We start from the raw sequence: 14,510 nt of genomic DNA, 5'->3' as shown, positions 1-14,510 counted from the left end.
TAGGGGACAATACAAAAACCCTTGACTGGGTCAGATTCTATCTAGTACAGGAAGTGATGCATGTTAAGACAACATAATATCTGGTACGTTACACAATGCCAAGCAATAAAGACAACTGAAGAAGGGCAGAAGGAGCGTCCTGTTAATCCAAAGTAAGAGACCAGACTCCCCAGTGATCAGGAATCTTTATATAGCACTGAGCACACTGTCACCTCTGAATAAAATAACTACTACTACAACATCGGAAATTATTCCTGGATATTTAGAGGCCACTAAGTCTCCTTGGCCTCAAGAACCTCTACTTTCTCGCCCAAACCTTGAACTGCTTTCAAAGCATTATTTTGTTTTCAATCAATCCTGTCCTACTATCAGATATCTAGATCCAGTCTAGTAAAGGAACTGCTGCTTTCCTGTGCTAGCAGAAGTCCCTACTGAGGCAGAGCACAACCGAAGATAGAATCACAAAAATTTAGGGGTGGAAGGGACCTCGAGAGCTCACTTAGTCCATGACTATGCGCTAAGCCAGTTTTAAGTTCACGTAGAGCATACCTGACAAATGTTTTTTTCTAACCTGTTTTTAAAAAGTTTCCAGTGATGGGGATTCTACAACTGATAGACATTAAGGTCAGAAGGGATTATAGTGATCATCTAATCTGACCTCCTGCACATTGCAGGCCACAAAACCTCACCCACCCACTCCTGTAACAGACTCCTAACCTCTGGCTGAGTTACTAAAGTCCTCAAATCATGGTTTAAGGACTTAAAGTTACAGAGAATTCACCATTTACACTAGTTTAAACCTGCAAGTGACCCATGACCTATGCTGCAGAGAAGGTGAAAAACCCCCAGGGTCTCAGCCAATCCCATGTGGGGGAAAATTCCTTCCCAACCCCAAATATGGCAATCAGCTGGATCTTGCCCACAAGCTCAAGGTCTACCAGGCAGATACCTGGGAAAGAATTCTCAGGGCCCGCCCCATCCAGTGTCCCGTCTTCAGATGTTGGGGATTTTTGCTACTGACAGTTGCCAATGTGCCACATGCCATCATAAGAAGCCCCATCCCCTCCATTAAAAAAAAAAAAAAAAAAAAAAAAACCTTATCAAGCTCAGTCTTAAAGCCAGTTAAGTTTTTTGTCCCCACTGTTCCCCTTAGAAGGCTGTTCCAGAACTTCTCTCCTATGATGGTTAGAAACCTTCATCTAATTTCGAGCTTAAACTTGTTTATGATCAGTTTATAGCCATTTGTTCTTGTGTCCACATTGGTTCTTAACTTAAATAACTCCTCTCCCTCCTTGGTATTTATCCCTCTGATGTATTTAGAGAGAGCAATCATATTTCCCCTTAGCCTTCTTTTGGTTAGGCTAAACAAGTCAACCTACCTAAGTAACTTATTCTGCTGCTTAACTATCCTTATAGTTAAAAAGTTTTTCTTACTATCTAACCTTAATCTTCCTTGTTGAAAACTAGGCTAAGTACTTCTTGTCCTACCTTCAGTGGACATAGCGAACAATCATAGTCCTCTTTATAACAACCTTTTACATATATGAAGACTTATCACATTTCCTCCTCAGCCATCTCTTCTTTAAACTAAATAGGACAAGTTCTTTGAACTTTTCCTCACAGGCTAGGTTTTCTATACCTTCTTTTTGCTGCTCTCCTCTGAACTCTTTCCAGTTTGTTCACATCTTTCCTAAAGCGTGGTGCCCAAAACTGGATACATTACTCCAGCTGAGGCCTCACCAGTGCCAAACAGAGTGAAACCCTCTCACTTCTTACATACAATACTCTTGTTAATACACCCCAGAACGATATTAGCCTTTTTTACAATCCTGCAGGACTGCGGTCTAGCCAGTTATTCCCAATTTTCTATTTATGCATTTGATTTTTCATTCTTAAGTGCAATACTTTGAACTTGTCTTTATTGAATTTCATCTGATTGCGGACCAATTCTCCAATTTATCAAGGTCACTTTGAATTTTAATTCTTTCCTCTGATGTGTTTGCAACTCCCTCCCATTTTGACATCTGCAAATTTTATAAGCATACTCTCTGCTCCATCAGCCATGGAGGGAATATTAACAAAAATATTGACTAGTACCAGACCAGGACTGAACCATTTCATAGGTAGTCCCAGTCTGACAGTAAACCATTGAGAATTACTCTTAGTATGGTCTTCCAACCAGTTGTGCACCCACCTTATGGTAATTTTATCTAAACCATATTTCCCTAATTTGCTCATAAGAATGTCATACAAGACTGCATCAAAAGCAAAGGAGTACTTGTGGCACCTTAGAGACTAACACATTTATTAGAGCATAAGCTTTCGTGAGCTACAGCTCACTTCATTGGATGAAGTGAGCTGTAGCTCTCGAAAGCTTATGCTCCAATAAATGTGTTAGTCTCTAAGGTGCCACAAGTACTCCTTTGCTTTTTACGGATACAGACTAACACAGCTGCTACTCTGAAACCTGCATCAAAAGCCTTATTAAAATCCAGATATATCATATCTACTGCTCCCCCTTATCCACTTCTATCCCCTTAAACAGATTAAAAGATGGCTAACTGGTAGGTCTCAAAATGTAATTGCAAACTGGGAATCAAACGGGTGCATTTCTAGTGAGGTCACATAAGGATCAGTTTTTGGTCCTATGCTATTTAACATTTTATCATACAACACAAGAACCAGGGTCATCCAATGAAATTAATAGGCAGCCAGTTTAAAACAAACTTAAGGAAGTACTTTTTCACACAATGCACAGTCAACCTGTGGAACTCATTGCCAGGGAATGTTGTGAAGGCCAAAAATATAACTGGGTTCAAAAAAGAATTAGAGAAGTTAATGGGAAGATAGAAGTCCATCAATAGCTATTAACCAAGATGGTCAAGGATGCAACGCCATCCTCAGAGATTCTCTAAACTGCTGACTGCCACAAGCTGGGACTGGAGACAGGGATAGATTACTTGATAAATCTGCCCTGTTCTGTTCACTCCCTCTGAAGCATCTGGCACTGGCCACTGTCAGAAGACAGGATACTTGGCTAGATGACCATTTGTATGTTCATATCAATGACCTGGAAGAAAACATAGAAAAACGGATAACATTTGCAGACAGAGAAATCAGGGGAAATGGTAAATAAGGAAGAGGACAGATTCATAGATACTAAGGTCAGAAGGGACCATTCTGATCATCTATTCTGACCTCCTGCACAACGCAGGCCACAGAATCTCACCCACCCACTCCTACGAAAAACCTCACCTATGTCTGAGCTATTGAAGTCCTCAAATCATGGTTTAAAGACTTCAAGGAGCAGAGAAGCCTCCCTCAAGTGACCCGTGCCCCATGCTACAGAGGAAGGTGAAAAACCTCCAGGGCCTCTTCCAATCTGCCTTGGAGGAAAATTCCTTCCCGACCCCAAATATGGTGATCAGCTAAACCCTGAGCATATTGGCAAGATTCACCAGCCAGATACTACAGAAAATTCTTTCCTGGGTAACTCAGATCCCATCCATCTAATATACCATCTCAGGGGATTAGGCCTATTTACCCTGAATGTTTAAAGATCAATTACTTACCAAAATCACATTATCCCTTCATACCATCTCCTCCATAAACTTATCAAGTAGAATCTTAAAGCCAGATAGATCTTTTGCCCCCACTGCTTCCCTTGGAAGGCTATTCCAAAACTTCACTCCTCTGATGGTTAGAAACCTTTGTCTAATTTCAAGTCTAAACTTCCTGGTGGCCAGTTTATACCCATTTGTTCTTGTGTCCACATTGGTGCTGAGCTTAAATAATTCCTCTCCCTCTCCAGTATTTATCCCTCTGATATATTTATAGAGAGCAATCATATCTCCCCTCAACCTTCTTTTAGTTAGGCTAAACAAGCCAAGCTCCTTAAGTCTCCTTTCATAAGACAAGTTTTTCCATCACTCGGTAAACTGGACGCAAGCAAACAATGTGTGTTTTAATCATAGAATATCAGGGTTGGAAGGGACCTCAGAGGTCATCTAGTCCAATCCCCTGCTCAAAGCAGGGCCAGTCCCCAATTTTTGCCCCAGATCCCTAAATGGCCCGCTTGAGGATTGAACTCACAACCATGGGTTTAGCAGACAAATGCTCAAACCACTGAGCTATCCCTCCCCTCAATACAGCTAAGTGTGAAAGTATATCTTTAGGAACAAAGAGTGCAGGCCATACTTAAACAATGGGGGACACGATCCTGTGAAAAAGTGACTCTGAAAAAGATCTGGTGTCATGCTAATCAGCTGAACGCCCAGTGCAATGGTGTGGCCAAAAGGACTAATGAGATCATGGGATGCATGAACAGGGGACTCTTGATTAGGAGTAGAGAGGTTATTTTACCTCTGTATTTGGCATTGATGTGACTGCTGCTGGAATATCATGCCCAGTTCTGGTGTCCAATATTCAAGAGGATGTAGATAAACTGAGAGGGTTCAGAGCTGAGCCACGAGAATGATTAAAGGATTAGAAACATGCCTTATAGTGATTGTTATGCTAAACAGCCTCAAGGAGTTCAAAGAAAAAATTAAGGGATGACTTTGATTACAGTATATAATTGGGAACAGGTATTTAGCGGCAAGCTCTTCAATCTAGCAGAGAAAGGTATAACATGAACCAGTGTTGGAAGTTGAAGCTAGACAAATTCAGACTGGAAATAACATGTGCATTAACAACAAAGGTACTTAACTATTGAAACAATTTACCAAGGGTCATGGGAGGGTCTCTATCACTGACAATTTTCAAAATCAAATCTGGATGTTTTTCTAAAAGATCTGCTCTAGGAATTATTTTGGGGAAGTTCTCTCACCTGTTATCCATGTGGTCAAAATAGATGATCACAACAGTCCCTTCTGGTCTTGGAATCTATGCATTTCCATATTCAACTCCTAATAGAATATGAATATACACACATACACACACAACACTTCTCCATGTTTCTCTTCCATCTCCCTAAATAATGTGCTTATGGTCTTCATCATAAAAAGTTGTCTCCAATGTTTTCCAAGAACTTGATGGATAATCTGTGCTCTGCTGTATTATTTTCCCAACTGATATCTGTGTAGTTCAAGTCCCCCATCACCACCAAGTCCCGTGCTTTGGATGATTTTGTATTAGTTGTTTTAAAAAGCAAACAAAACAAAAAATCCACAACCCTCATCTACTCTTCTTCCTTGTTAGGGGTTTACTATAGACCACCTAACACAGGGGTTCTCAAACTGGGGGTCGGGACCCCTCAGAGGGTCACGAGGTTATTACATGCGGGGGGGGGGTCACGAGCTGTCAGCCTCCACCCCAAACCCCGCTTTGCCTCCAGCATTTATAATGGTGTTAAATTAAAAACACATTTTATATATATATATATATATATATATATATATATATATATATATAAGGGGGGGGGTGTCGTACTCAGACGCTTGCTGTGTGAACGGGGTCACCAGTACAATAGTTTGAGAACCACTGCCCTAACATGACATCACTTTTGGTTTTTTACCCCTTTTATCCTTACCCAGAGACTTTCAACAGGTCTGCCTCCCACTTCTATCTTGACAAGGGTAATCAAATAGCCAGTGTGAAAAATAGAGATGGGGATGGGGAGTAACAGGCACCTGTATAAGACAAAGCCCCAAATATTGCGACTGTCCCTATAAAATCAGGACATCTGGTCACCCTAATCTTGACCTCAGTGCAAATGTAGTCATTGACATGCACGGCAACCCTGCCTCTCATTTTTCCCTGCCTGTCCGTTTTGAACAAGCTGTACCTTTCTACACCAATATTCCAGTTGTGTGAATTACCCATCAAGTCTCTGATACCAATTATGTTATGATTATTCATTAGTATTTCTAGTTCTTCCCGTTTATTATTTATACTCTTTATTCAATGCACAGACATCTAAGACGTTCATTAGATTTCCCTTCCATATTCCCTCATCTCGCCTTTGTTCTTGCTATGATTGCCTATGTTCTCCTGGGACTGGGACTCTTCTCCCAGGTATCCATGTTCTGGACTTACTTGTGGGTTTGTGTCCTGCCCCCATCAAACCTAGTTTAAAACCTGCCTCACTGGGTTAGCCAGTCTGTATCCAAAGATACTTCCTTGCTAGGTGGACCCTGTTTCTGCTCAGCAGTCCTTCTCAGAACAGAATCCCATGGTTGAGGAAGCTGCAGCCCTCCTGGTGACACCATCCACGTATTCATCTGCAGGACGCGTCTGTCCCTGCCCAGACCCCTACTCTTGATAAGAAGGATTGACAAGAACTCCATCTGAACCCCCAAATCCTTCTCCCTCACTCCCAGCCCTCTAGTCACTTCTGATCTGCTCAGGGTCATACTTCGCAGTATGATTAGTACCCACATGGATGAATCTTAGAACCATAGGGCTAGAAGGGACCACAAGTATCATCTAGTCTAACCCCCAGCCAAGATACAGGATTTGTTGTGTCTAAACCACCCAAGAAAGATGGCTATTCAGCATTTTTTTGAAAACCTCCAACAAAGGAGCTTCGATGACTACTCTAGGCAGTTTGTTCTATTCTCCTACTGGTCCTACAGTTAGAAAGTTTTTTCTGAGACTTAATCAAAAACTGCTATCAACAGTTTGAACCCATTGCCTTTTGTCCTGCCTTCTGAGAGAAGAGAAAACAGGTTTTCTCCATTGTGTTTATGGCAACCTTTCAAGTATTTGAGGACGGCTATCATGTCCTCCCCTTAATCTCCTCTTTTCCAAGTTAAACATACCCAGCTCCTTCACCTTTGCTCATATGGCTTGCATTCCATCCCTTTGGCCATCTTTGTCAACCACCTCTGTATCTTTTCTAGTTTCTCTACATTCTTTCTATACATCGGTGACCATAATTGGACACAGTAATCCAGCTAAGGCCTAACCAGCGTCAAGTAGAGTGGTATTATCATTTCCCATGACTTGCATGCTATGCGCCTGTTAATGCAACCCAAAATTGTATTTGCTTTTTTTGCAACAGCATTGTATTGCTGACTCATGTCAAGGCTGTAATCCACCACAACTCCCAGATCCTTCTCAGCAGTGCTGCTGCCAAACCAGTTGTCCCCCATTCTGTATCTGTGCATTTGGTTTTTCCTCCCTAAGTGTAGCACCTTTTATTTGTCTTTGTTGAATTTCATTTTGTCATATGTAGCTCAGTTTGCCAATTTTATCAAGATCCCTCTGAATTTTAGCTCTATCCTCCAAAGTCCTCTCCAGTTGTATTGCTTAATTAACCTTGTAGGTCTTCATATGCATAATTTTCAAGGAGTTCCTGATGTGCATGGATGCTCTTCAGCTTAGCCACCTCCTCCTGAGCTCTTCCACCTGCTGCCTGAGAGAGTCTACCACTAGGCACCTGCCACACTGCATGGTCTCGCCAGCCTGGCTTTCTATGATGAGGAAATAAAGGCCACAGCCTCTGCAAATCCACACCAAGACTTGGGTAGAGGCATCCATGGTCAGGTTCTCTGTCTGAACACAGGAGCAGATGGAGGATCCAGGAGCAGTGTTGGTATTGGCAATACAGACTTTCCAAACCATGGTGATTCCATTCTCTCTCTCCCCTACAAGCCCCCTCACTATCTAGTCTTAGTGGGAGCCTCATCTACCTCAAAGTTACTTCTTTCTTTCCAACAAGAAACTCAACATGAAAATGCAAAGAGAAGATTATGAAAGCAATAAAGAGAGGCCTGGAGATATGACCGCTCTCTATAAATACATTGGAGGGATAAATACCAGGGAGGAAGAGGGAGTTATTTAAGTTAAGCGCCAATGTGGACACAAGAACAAATGGCTATCAACTGACCATCAACAAGTTTAAGTTCAAAATTAGATGAAGGTTTCTAACCATCAGAGGAGGGAAGTTCTGGAACAGCCTTCCAAAGGCAGTAGTTAGGGTAAAAGGACTAACTGGCTTCAAGACTTGATAAGTTTATGAAGGGGATGGAATGATGGGACTGCCTATGATGGCATGTGGTCCATCAGCAACTGCCAGTAACAAAAATCCCCAAAGGCTGGAGATGGAACAATGAATGGGGAGGGCTCTGAGTTATTACAGAGAATTCTTTCCCAAGTATCTGCCTGGTGGATCTTGCCCACAAGCTCAAGGTCTAACTGACTGCCATATTTGGGGTGAAAGGAATTTTCCCCCAGGTTAGATTGGCTGAGTCCCTGGGGTTTTTTGCATTCTCTGGGGCATGGGTCACTTGCAGGTTTAAACTAATGTAAATGGTGAATTATCTGAAACTTGAAGTCTTTAAATCATAATTTGAGGACTTCAGTAACTCAGCCAGAGGTTAGGGGTCTATTTCAGGAGTGGGCAAGCCACAGGTCAGACTAGGTGATCATGATGGTCCCTTCTGACCTTAAAGTCTATGAGACTCCCACAGGAGTCCCCTCCCTTCCGTGATTAATTTTTCCACTAGGAACAAAAGCACTAAGTCCTAAAAATCCTTGAGCATTTGCCAGTGTGAGAGTGTTCTGTGTTTTCAAGGTTGTGTGGCAGCAGAATCCCAGAATAATGGAGTGAAGGAGTGGTTAGGAAAGAAGGAAATGGGAACCCGCAGAAGTTACCTTAGTGTTGAGGATGGTATCAGCACAACCAAGAAGAGAAAAAAAATGCATGTTATGCAAGTAGTATCAAGTCCTGGAGCAGCTCTGCACTTAGATATCACTGCAAGACAATATGCCCCTTAGATAGCATGGGGTCAGCCCTACTGGGGAAGCTTTGAGAATTACACAAAACTGTTCCTTTGCATTACAAACACACGTTAGACAGACAGAGAAGAACTACTACATTAAATACACTTACCACTGGATGGACAGGGGGATTGGTCAGCTGCCCTCTCCTCTTCCTGCTCCAGATTACTTGTTTTAAATGGTTTTTCAGGCATATCTGCTGCCTTCTCCAAGGTCATCAGAAGTGGCTGCTGGGTCTCTTGCGGTGTTGCTGGCACTTCATCCCCTCTCTTTAAAGGAGCTGGAGGTGACTGCTGATCCTTCTGAACTTGTTTCAATTCCAGGTCACCTTCAGCTTGACTCCTGTTCCCTGGACTGCCTGGACACTTTTTGGTACAGGATGCTAATCCTGGGGCAACATCCACCTTTACCTGGGGCAATGAGCCATCCTGTTGTTGCAACGGCTCTCCCACAAAAGGCTGAGGGGGAACTTCACTGAGCTTTGACACATCTTCTGGAGCAGGCTTCAGGGACAGATCCTTCATGCTTTTAACTTCAGCGACCACATTAGAATCTTTAGAGGTTTCTTTTTTCCTGATCTCTGGATCCATCTGTACCAACCCATGGCTCAGGTCACATAGTTTTTCTGACTTTTTGCCAAAAGCCTCACTGGATTCCACTTCCATCACTTCCTGGTCTTCACGTTCCTGTGTTTCCCTTACAAGAATCAGTTCCGGAGACAGAGTTAGAGGGTCAGAGGATCCATCTTCATTTAGCTGCTTCTCTTCTGCCTGCCTTTCTCCTCCTTGTTCCTCACATAGAGTCTCAGGTACTGCTTCAAATTCAGACTCCTCTCCTGATAACTTTTCCTTGATCTCAGTCAATGCTTCTTGACCCAGTGTGTGTGCTGAAGTCTCAGACTGAACAGACAGAGTTGCAGCTTTCTGACTTCCAGAATCACATGTGAAATCAATGCAAGCCAGCTGTGCTACAGACCCTTCTGCTGCTACACCTTCAGCAACAGGACAAATGATAGGTTCGCCTGTAGCTCGCTCAGCCTCCCTTTTTGGCTTTTCACAGTTTTCACTGAGCAGGGCTTGGCTGTCCTCACTCAGCCTCAGGTGTACACTGTAACTTTCTGTGGAACAGGGTTTCAGCTCTGAAGCTTGCAGTGTAGAATCCATCTCAACCTGTGTGTTTTCACTGTCTTGGTTGGTTTTCAGAGAGCTTGCGTTGCCTTCTGTCTTTGTGGGCTGGCTGCATTCACTTGCAGAGAGTACTAGCTTACAGGAAAATTCAGGATCTCCTGTGGGGATCTTTGGCAGAGCCTCTGTGGTTTCAGAGACATCTGCTGACAAGTATGAACCAGGTAAAACTCCACTCTTCTCTTCTCCACTAGGCTTCTCCTCCAGACTCTGAGTTGAAATAAAAATATCCTAAAAAGGATAAAAAAAGAAGAAAAATAAAGAACTCTATAGTTTACATTCTTCTAGCCAGCCTACAGGCTTGGCATCTGATTCATCCATCAGGCACCCAAACACCACACAAGCAGCCCTATCTCTTAGCAAGTGACCTGGTTTCAGGGACATAGAAAATTCATCCAGAAACTCAAGTTTTAAAGTAGCAGCCATGTTAGTCTGTATCTGCAAAAAGAACAGGAGTACTTGTGGCACCTTAGAGACTAACATCCGATGAAGTGGGCTGTAGCCCACGAAAGCTTATGCTCTAATAAATTTGTTAGTTAGTCTCTAAGGTGCCACAAGTACTCCTGTTCAAGTTTTAAGGGGACTATTTTCCACTTATCTGAGCAATAACTGCCCTTCTGCTGTGAAGGGAAGTGACCATCATTCATCATCATCTCAAAAGAGATAACTGTGTGGTCAGAGGTGCGATGATGGATACCTCTCTGATCTCACATGACACACCCCCCAGCATAAACACAGGGAAGGAAGAAATGTGCTATGTTGTCAGCCGGGTGCTATGAAACTATGCAAAGTGCTCTATTAGGTTTTTCTACAGCAGCAACCAGCCACGATATCAGAGCACCAAAGTAACCTTTTCCTCAGGAAGAGACATTATTAACTGGTGTGTCTTGGTTAAATTCTCCCAATAAAACCTTAACTCCCCCCCCCCCCCACCTACTCCTAGGTGGATGAAAAGAAGTCTTCTTAAGTCATAAAAAAGCCACACGAGTCTACTATTCAAAAAGGATACCTCACTTCCTGTAGCAAAAGGTGCAAGGGAAAGACCAAAATGACATTAGACAGGAAATTCTTAAAGGAAAACTGCAATGATTAGTTATAGGTCTTAAAAGACTACGTTTTAAACGCAGTACTACAAAATATCAGTGTTTCACTCTCTCCACAATCAAGAGTGGTGCTGGGGTCTCACACAGCCCCCATTTTACTGACATATCCCAGCAGAAGACTAGCCTGAGGATGTAGTTTGAGACATAGGATTTGCAAATCAGAATCAGAAAGAGACTTCCAAAGACACTGTAAAGAGAATCTCATGCGTTTCCTAGGACAGACTAAAAGACAGGCACCAAGAATAAATCAGATAAGAATCTCTTAAATCACATTGCAGTTTTCTTCCAAGGATACAATGGTACATGGTGGGTGTAATAGAATACTATAGAATGACTAGCGGGGATGAGGATGATCTCTATAGCCAACTAAGCAGGAGAACCCCACACATCAGGGTACAGAGAATGAGCCAGAAACCAATCCCCTACAATCAACCATGTACCAAAACTTAAGGGAACATGGTACAGGAAGAAACTAGGGGGGAAATTCCACTTCAATACCCACATGGGAAAACTCTGGTTGTGATGGTATAGAGAAGGATCCAGGAACAAAGGCTGGGGCACTCTGGGATACAGGAGTTGAAACCTGTGGTAGTACATGAGGTCCTGGTGGGACAGGTGGATTGCCAGTGTCCATTGGCTCATCTCCTTTCTGCTTCTCCTGTAGAAGGTCTCCTCCTTCTGCTGGAACAGATATATCCATATGCTCATCTGATTTAAAAGACGGAAATTAAAAAGTTAATTATAGCTGCAAGCAACACCTTAAAATTAATGGTTAGCATATTCCATTAGAAGATCCAGTTTTTAGTTGCTGATAGCTTTGCCAAACTAACTGTTTGTGTTGAAATTTTTCATACGAGGCATCTGTCTCAAGCTGAATTCTTTTGGGAAGAATCAGCAAAAGCAGTTCAGCCATTTCCTAGGACCAGGTTAGGAAACAATGATTTGCCCATGTTAAAAAATTCATGCAACCATTTTGTTAGAGAAATTCTACCACATCTCTGTTTTGAATAAGGGACTTGACATTTGACAGAGGATTTGCCCTGGTCTCAGGGATGTGCGTTTTGCCATCCCTGTGAAAATAAACCTAAATGTACCATGTTATAACCCCCTGTGGGAAAATAAAATAAAATCTGTTTTGCACATGCTCAGTAGAGGTTGTTAGAGTCTGGCAGCATTATTCTCCCACACTGAGCATGCTCCATCCCCACCCAGCTCCTAAATGTCAATTGAACCATGCATGCACCGTACCACAGAGCAACTGAGCACACTATTTCAGGGCCGTGCAGAATTTTTCCTGCAATTGCTCCTCCCAGCAACTGGGGTCTGCTGTGGCACTGGGCACCAAAACAGAGCAGGGAAAGTGTCTTCTGTGGTCTCTCGTATTTCAAGCCAAAAGGCACCATTATGACCATCTACTCTGACCTCTGGTGTAACACAGGCCAGAGAATTGCACCTAGTGATTCTTGCATCCAGCTCATAACTTCTGGTTGGGCTGCAGCAGATCTTTTAGAAAAGAGACATACAATCTTGATCTAAAGACTCCTAGTGCAGGAGAGCCCACCATGGCCCTGGGGAAATTGTTCCAAGGGTTAATTACAGTACCCAAAAAAAGTCCCTTATTTTTAATCTGAATTTATCTAGCTTCTGTTTCCAGCCACAAGATTTTTAAGATCTATTGTAGGTACTTTTATGGTCCATTATCCTAATATCCAAGCACCTAAAAATTTTAACGTAATTATTCTCCCACACAGCTGTTGTGCAGTAAGGAAGTGTTAACCCCATTTTACATAGAATCATAGAATCATAGAATATCAGGGTTGGAAGGGACCCCAGAAGGTCATCTAGTCCAACCCCCTGCTCAAAGCAGGACCAAGTCCCAGTTAAATCATCCTAGCCAGGGCTTTGTCAAGCCTGACCTTAAAAACCTCTAAGGAAGGAGATTCTACCACCTCCCTAGGTAACGCATTCCAGTGTTTCACCACCCTCTTAGTGAAAAAGTTTTTCCTAATATCCAATCTAAACCTCCCCCATTGCAACTCGAGACCATTACTCCTCGTTCTGTCATCTGCTACCATTGAGAACAGTCTAGAGCCATCCTCTTTGAAACCCCCTTTCAGGTAGTTGAAAGCAGCTATCAAATCCCCCCTCATTCTTCTCTTCTGCAGACTAAACAATCCCAGCTCCCTCAGCCTCTCCTCATAAGTCATGTGCTCTAGACCCCTAATCATTTTTGTTGCCCTTCGCTGTACTCTTTCCAATTTATCCACATCCTTCTTGTAGTGTGGGGCCCAAAACTGGACACAGTACTCCAGATGAGGCCTCACCAGTGTCGAATAGAGGGGAACGATCACGTCCCTCGATCTGCTCGCTATGCCCCTACTTATACATCCCAAAATGCCATTGGCCTTCTTGGCAACAAGGGCACACTGCTGACTCATATCCAGCTTCTCGTCCACTGTCACCCCTAGGTCCTTTTTCGCAGAACTGCTGCCGAGCCATTCGGTCCCTAGTCTGTAGCGGTGCATTGGATTCTTCCATCCTAAGTGCAGGACCCTGCACTTATCCTTATTGAACCTCATTAGATTTCTTTTGGCCCAATCTTCCAATTTGTCTAGGTCCTTCTGTATCCTATCCCTCCCCTCCAGCGTATCTACCACTCCTCCCAGTTTAGTATCATCCGCAAATTTGCTGAGAGTGCAATCCACACCATCCTCCAGATCATTTATGAAGATATTGAACAAAACGGGCCCCAGGACCGACCCCTGGGGCACTCCACTTGACACCGGCTGCCAACTAGACATGGAGCCATTGATCACTACCCGTTGAGCCCGACAATCTAGCCAGCTTTCTACCCACCTTATAGTGCATTCATCCAGCCCATACTTCCTTAACTTGCTGACAAGAATGCTGTGTGAGACCGTGTCAAAAGCTTTGCTAAAGTCAAGAAACAATACATCCACTGCTTTCCCTTCATCCACAGAACCAGTAATCTCATCATAAAAGGCGATTAGATTAGTCAGGCATGACCTTCCCTTGGTGAATCCATGCTGACTGTTCCTGATCACTTTCCTCTCCTCTAAGTGCTTCAGGATTGATTCTTTGAGGACCTGCTCCATGATTTTTCCAGGGACTGAGGTGAGGCTGACCGGCCTGTAGTTCCCAGGATCCTCCTTCTTCCCTTTTTTAAAGATGGGCACTACATTAGCCTTTTTCCAGTCATCCGGGACTTCCCCCGTTCGCCACGAGTTTTCAAAGATAATGGCCAAGGGCTCTGCAATCACAGCCGCCAATTCCCTCAGCACTCTCGGATGCAATTCGTCCGGCCCCATGGACTTGTGCACGTCCAGCTTTTCTAAATAGTCCCTAACCACCTCTATCTCTACAGAGGGCTGGCCATCTCTTCCCCATTTTGTGATGCCCAGCACAGCAGTCTGGGAGCTGACCTTGTTAGTGAAAACAGAGGCAAAAAAAAAGCATTGAGTACATTAGCTTTTTCCAC

At 43.3% G+C, this 14,510-nt stretch overlaps 1 protein-coding gene across 13 annotated transcripts in view; it reads right to left on the bottom strand.

Moving 5' to 3' along the window:
• TP53BP1 (tumor protein p53 binding protein 1) overlaps nt 1-14,510 on the bottom strand; it is a 64,866-nt gene that overhangs the window by 34,286 nt on the left and 16,070 nt on the right. For all 13 annotated transcript variants that reach the window (XM_043493897.1, XM_038418572.2, XM_043493894.1 and 10 more), the window contains 2 exons: nt 11,514-11,719; nt 8,837-10,139 (listed from right to left, as the gene is read on the bottom strand). In XM_043493897.1, coding sequence (XP_043349832.1) covers nt 8,837-10,139; nt 11,514-11,719 — 1,509 coding nt within the window. The remainder of the gene's footprint in view (nt 1-8,836; nt 10,140-11,513; nt 11,720-14,510) is intronic.

This window comes from Dermochelys coriacea, chromosome 10 (genome assembly GCF_009764565.3).
Source record: "Dermochelys coriacea isolate rDerCor1 chromosome 10, rDerCor1.pri.v4, whole genome shotgun sequence".
Lineage (NCBI taxonomy): Eukaryota > Metazoa > Chordata > Testudines > Dermochelyidae > Dermochelys > Dermochelys coriacea.
Note: the sequence above shows the minus strand (reverse complement) of the source record. Positions and strands in the feature narration are given on the sequence as shown.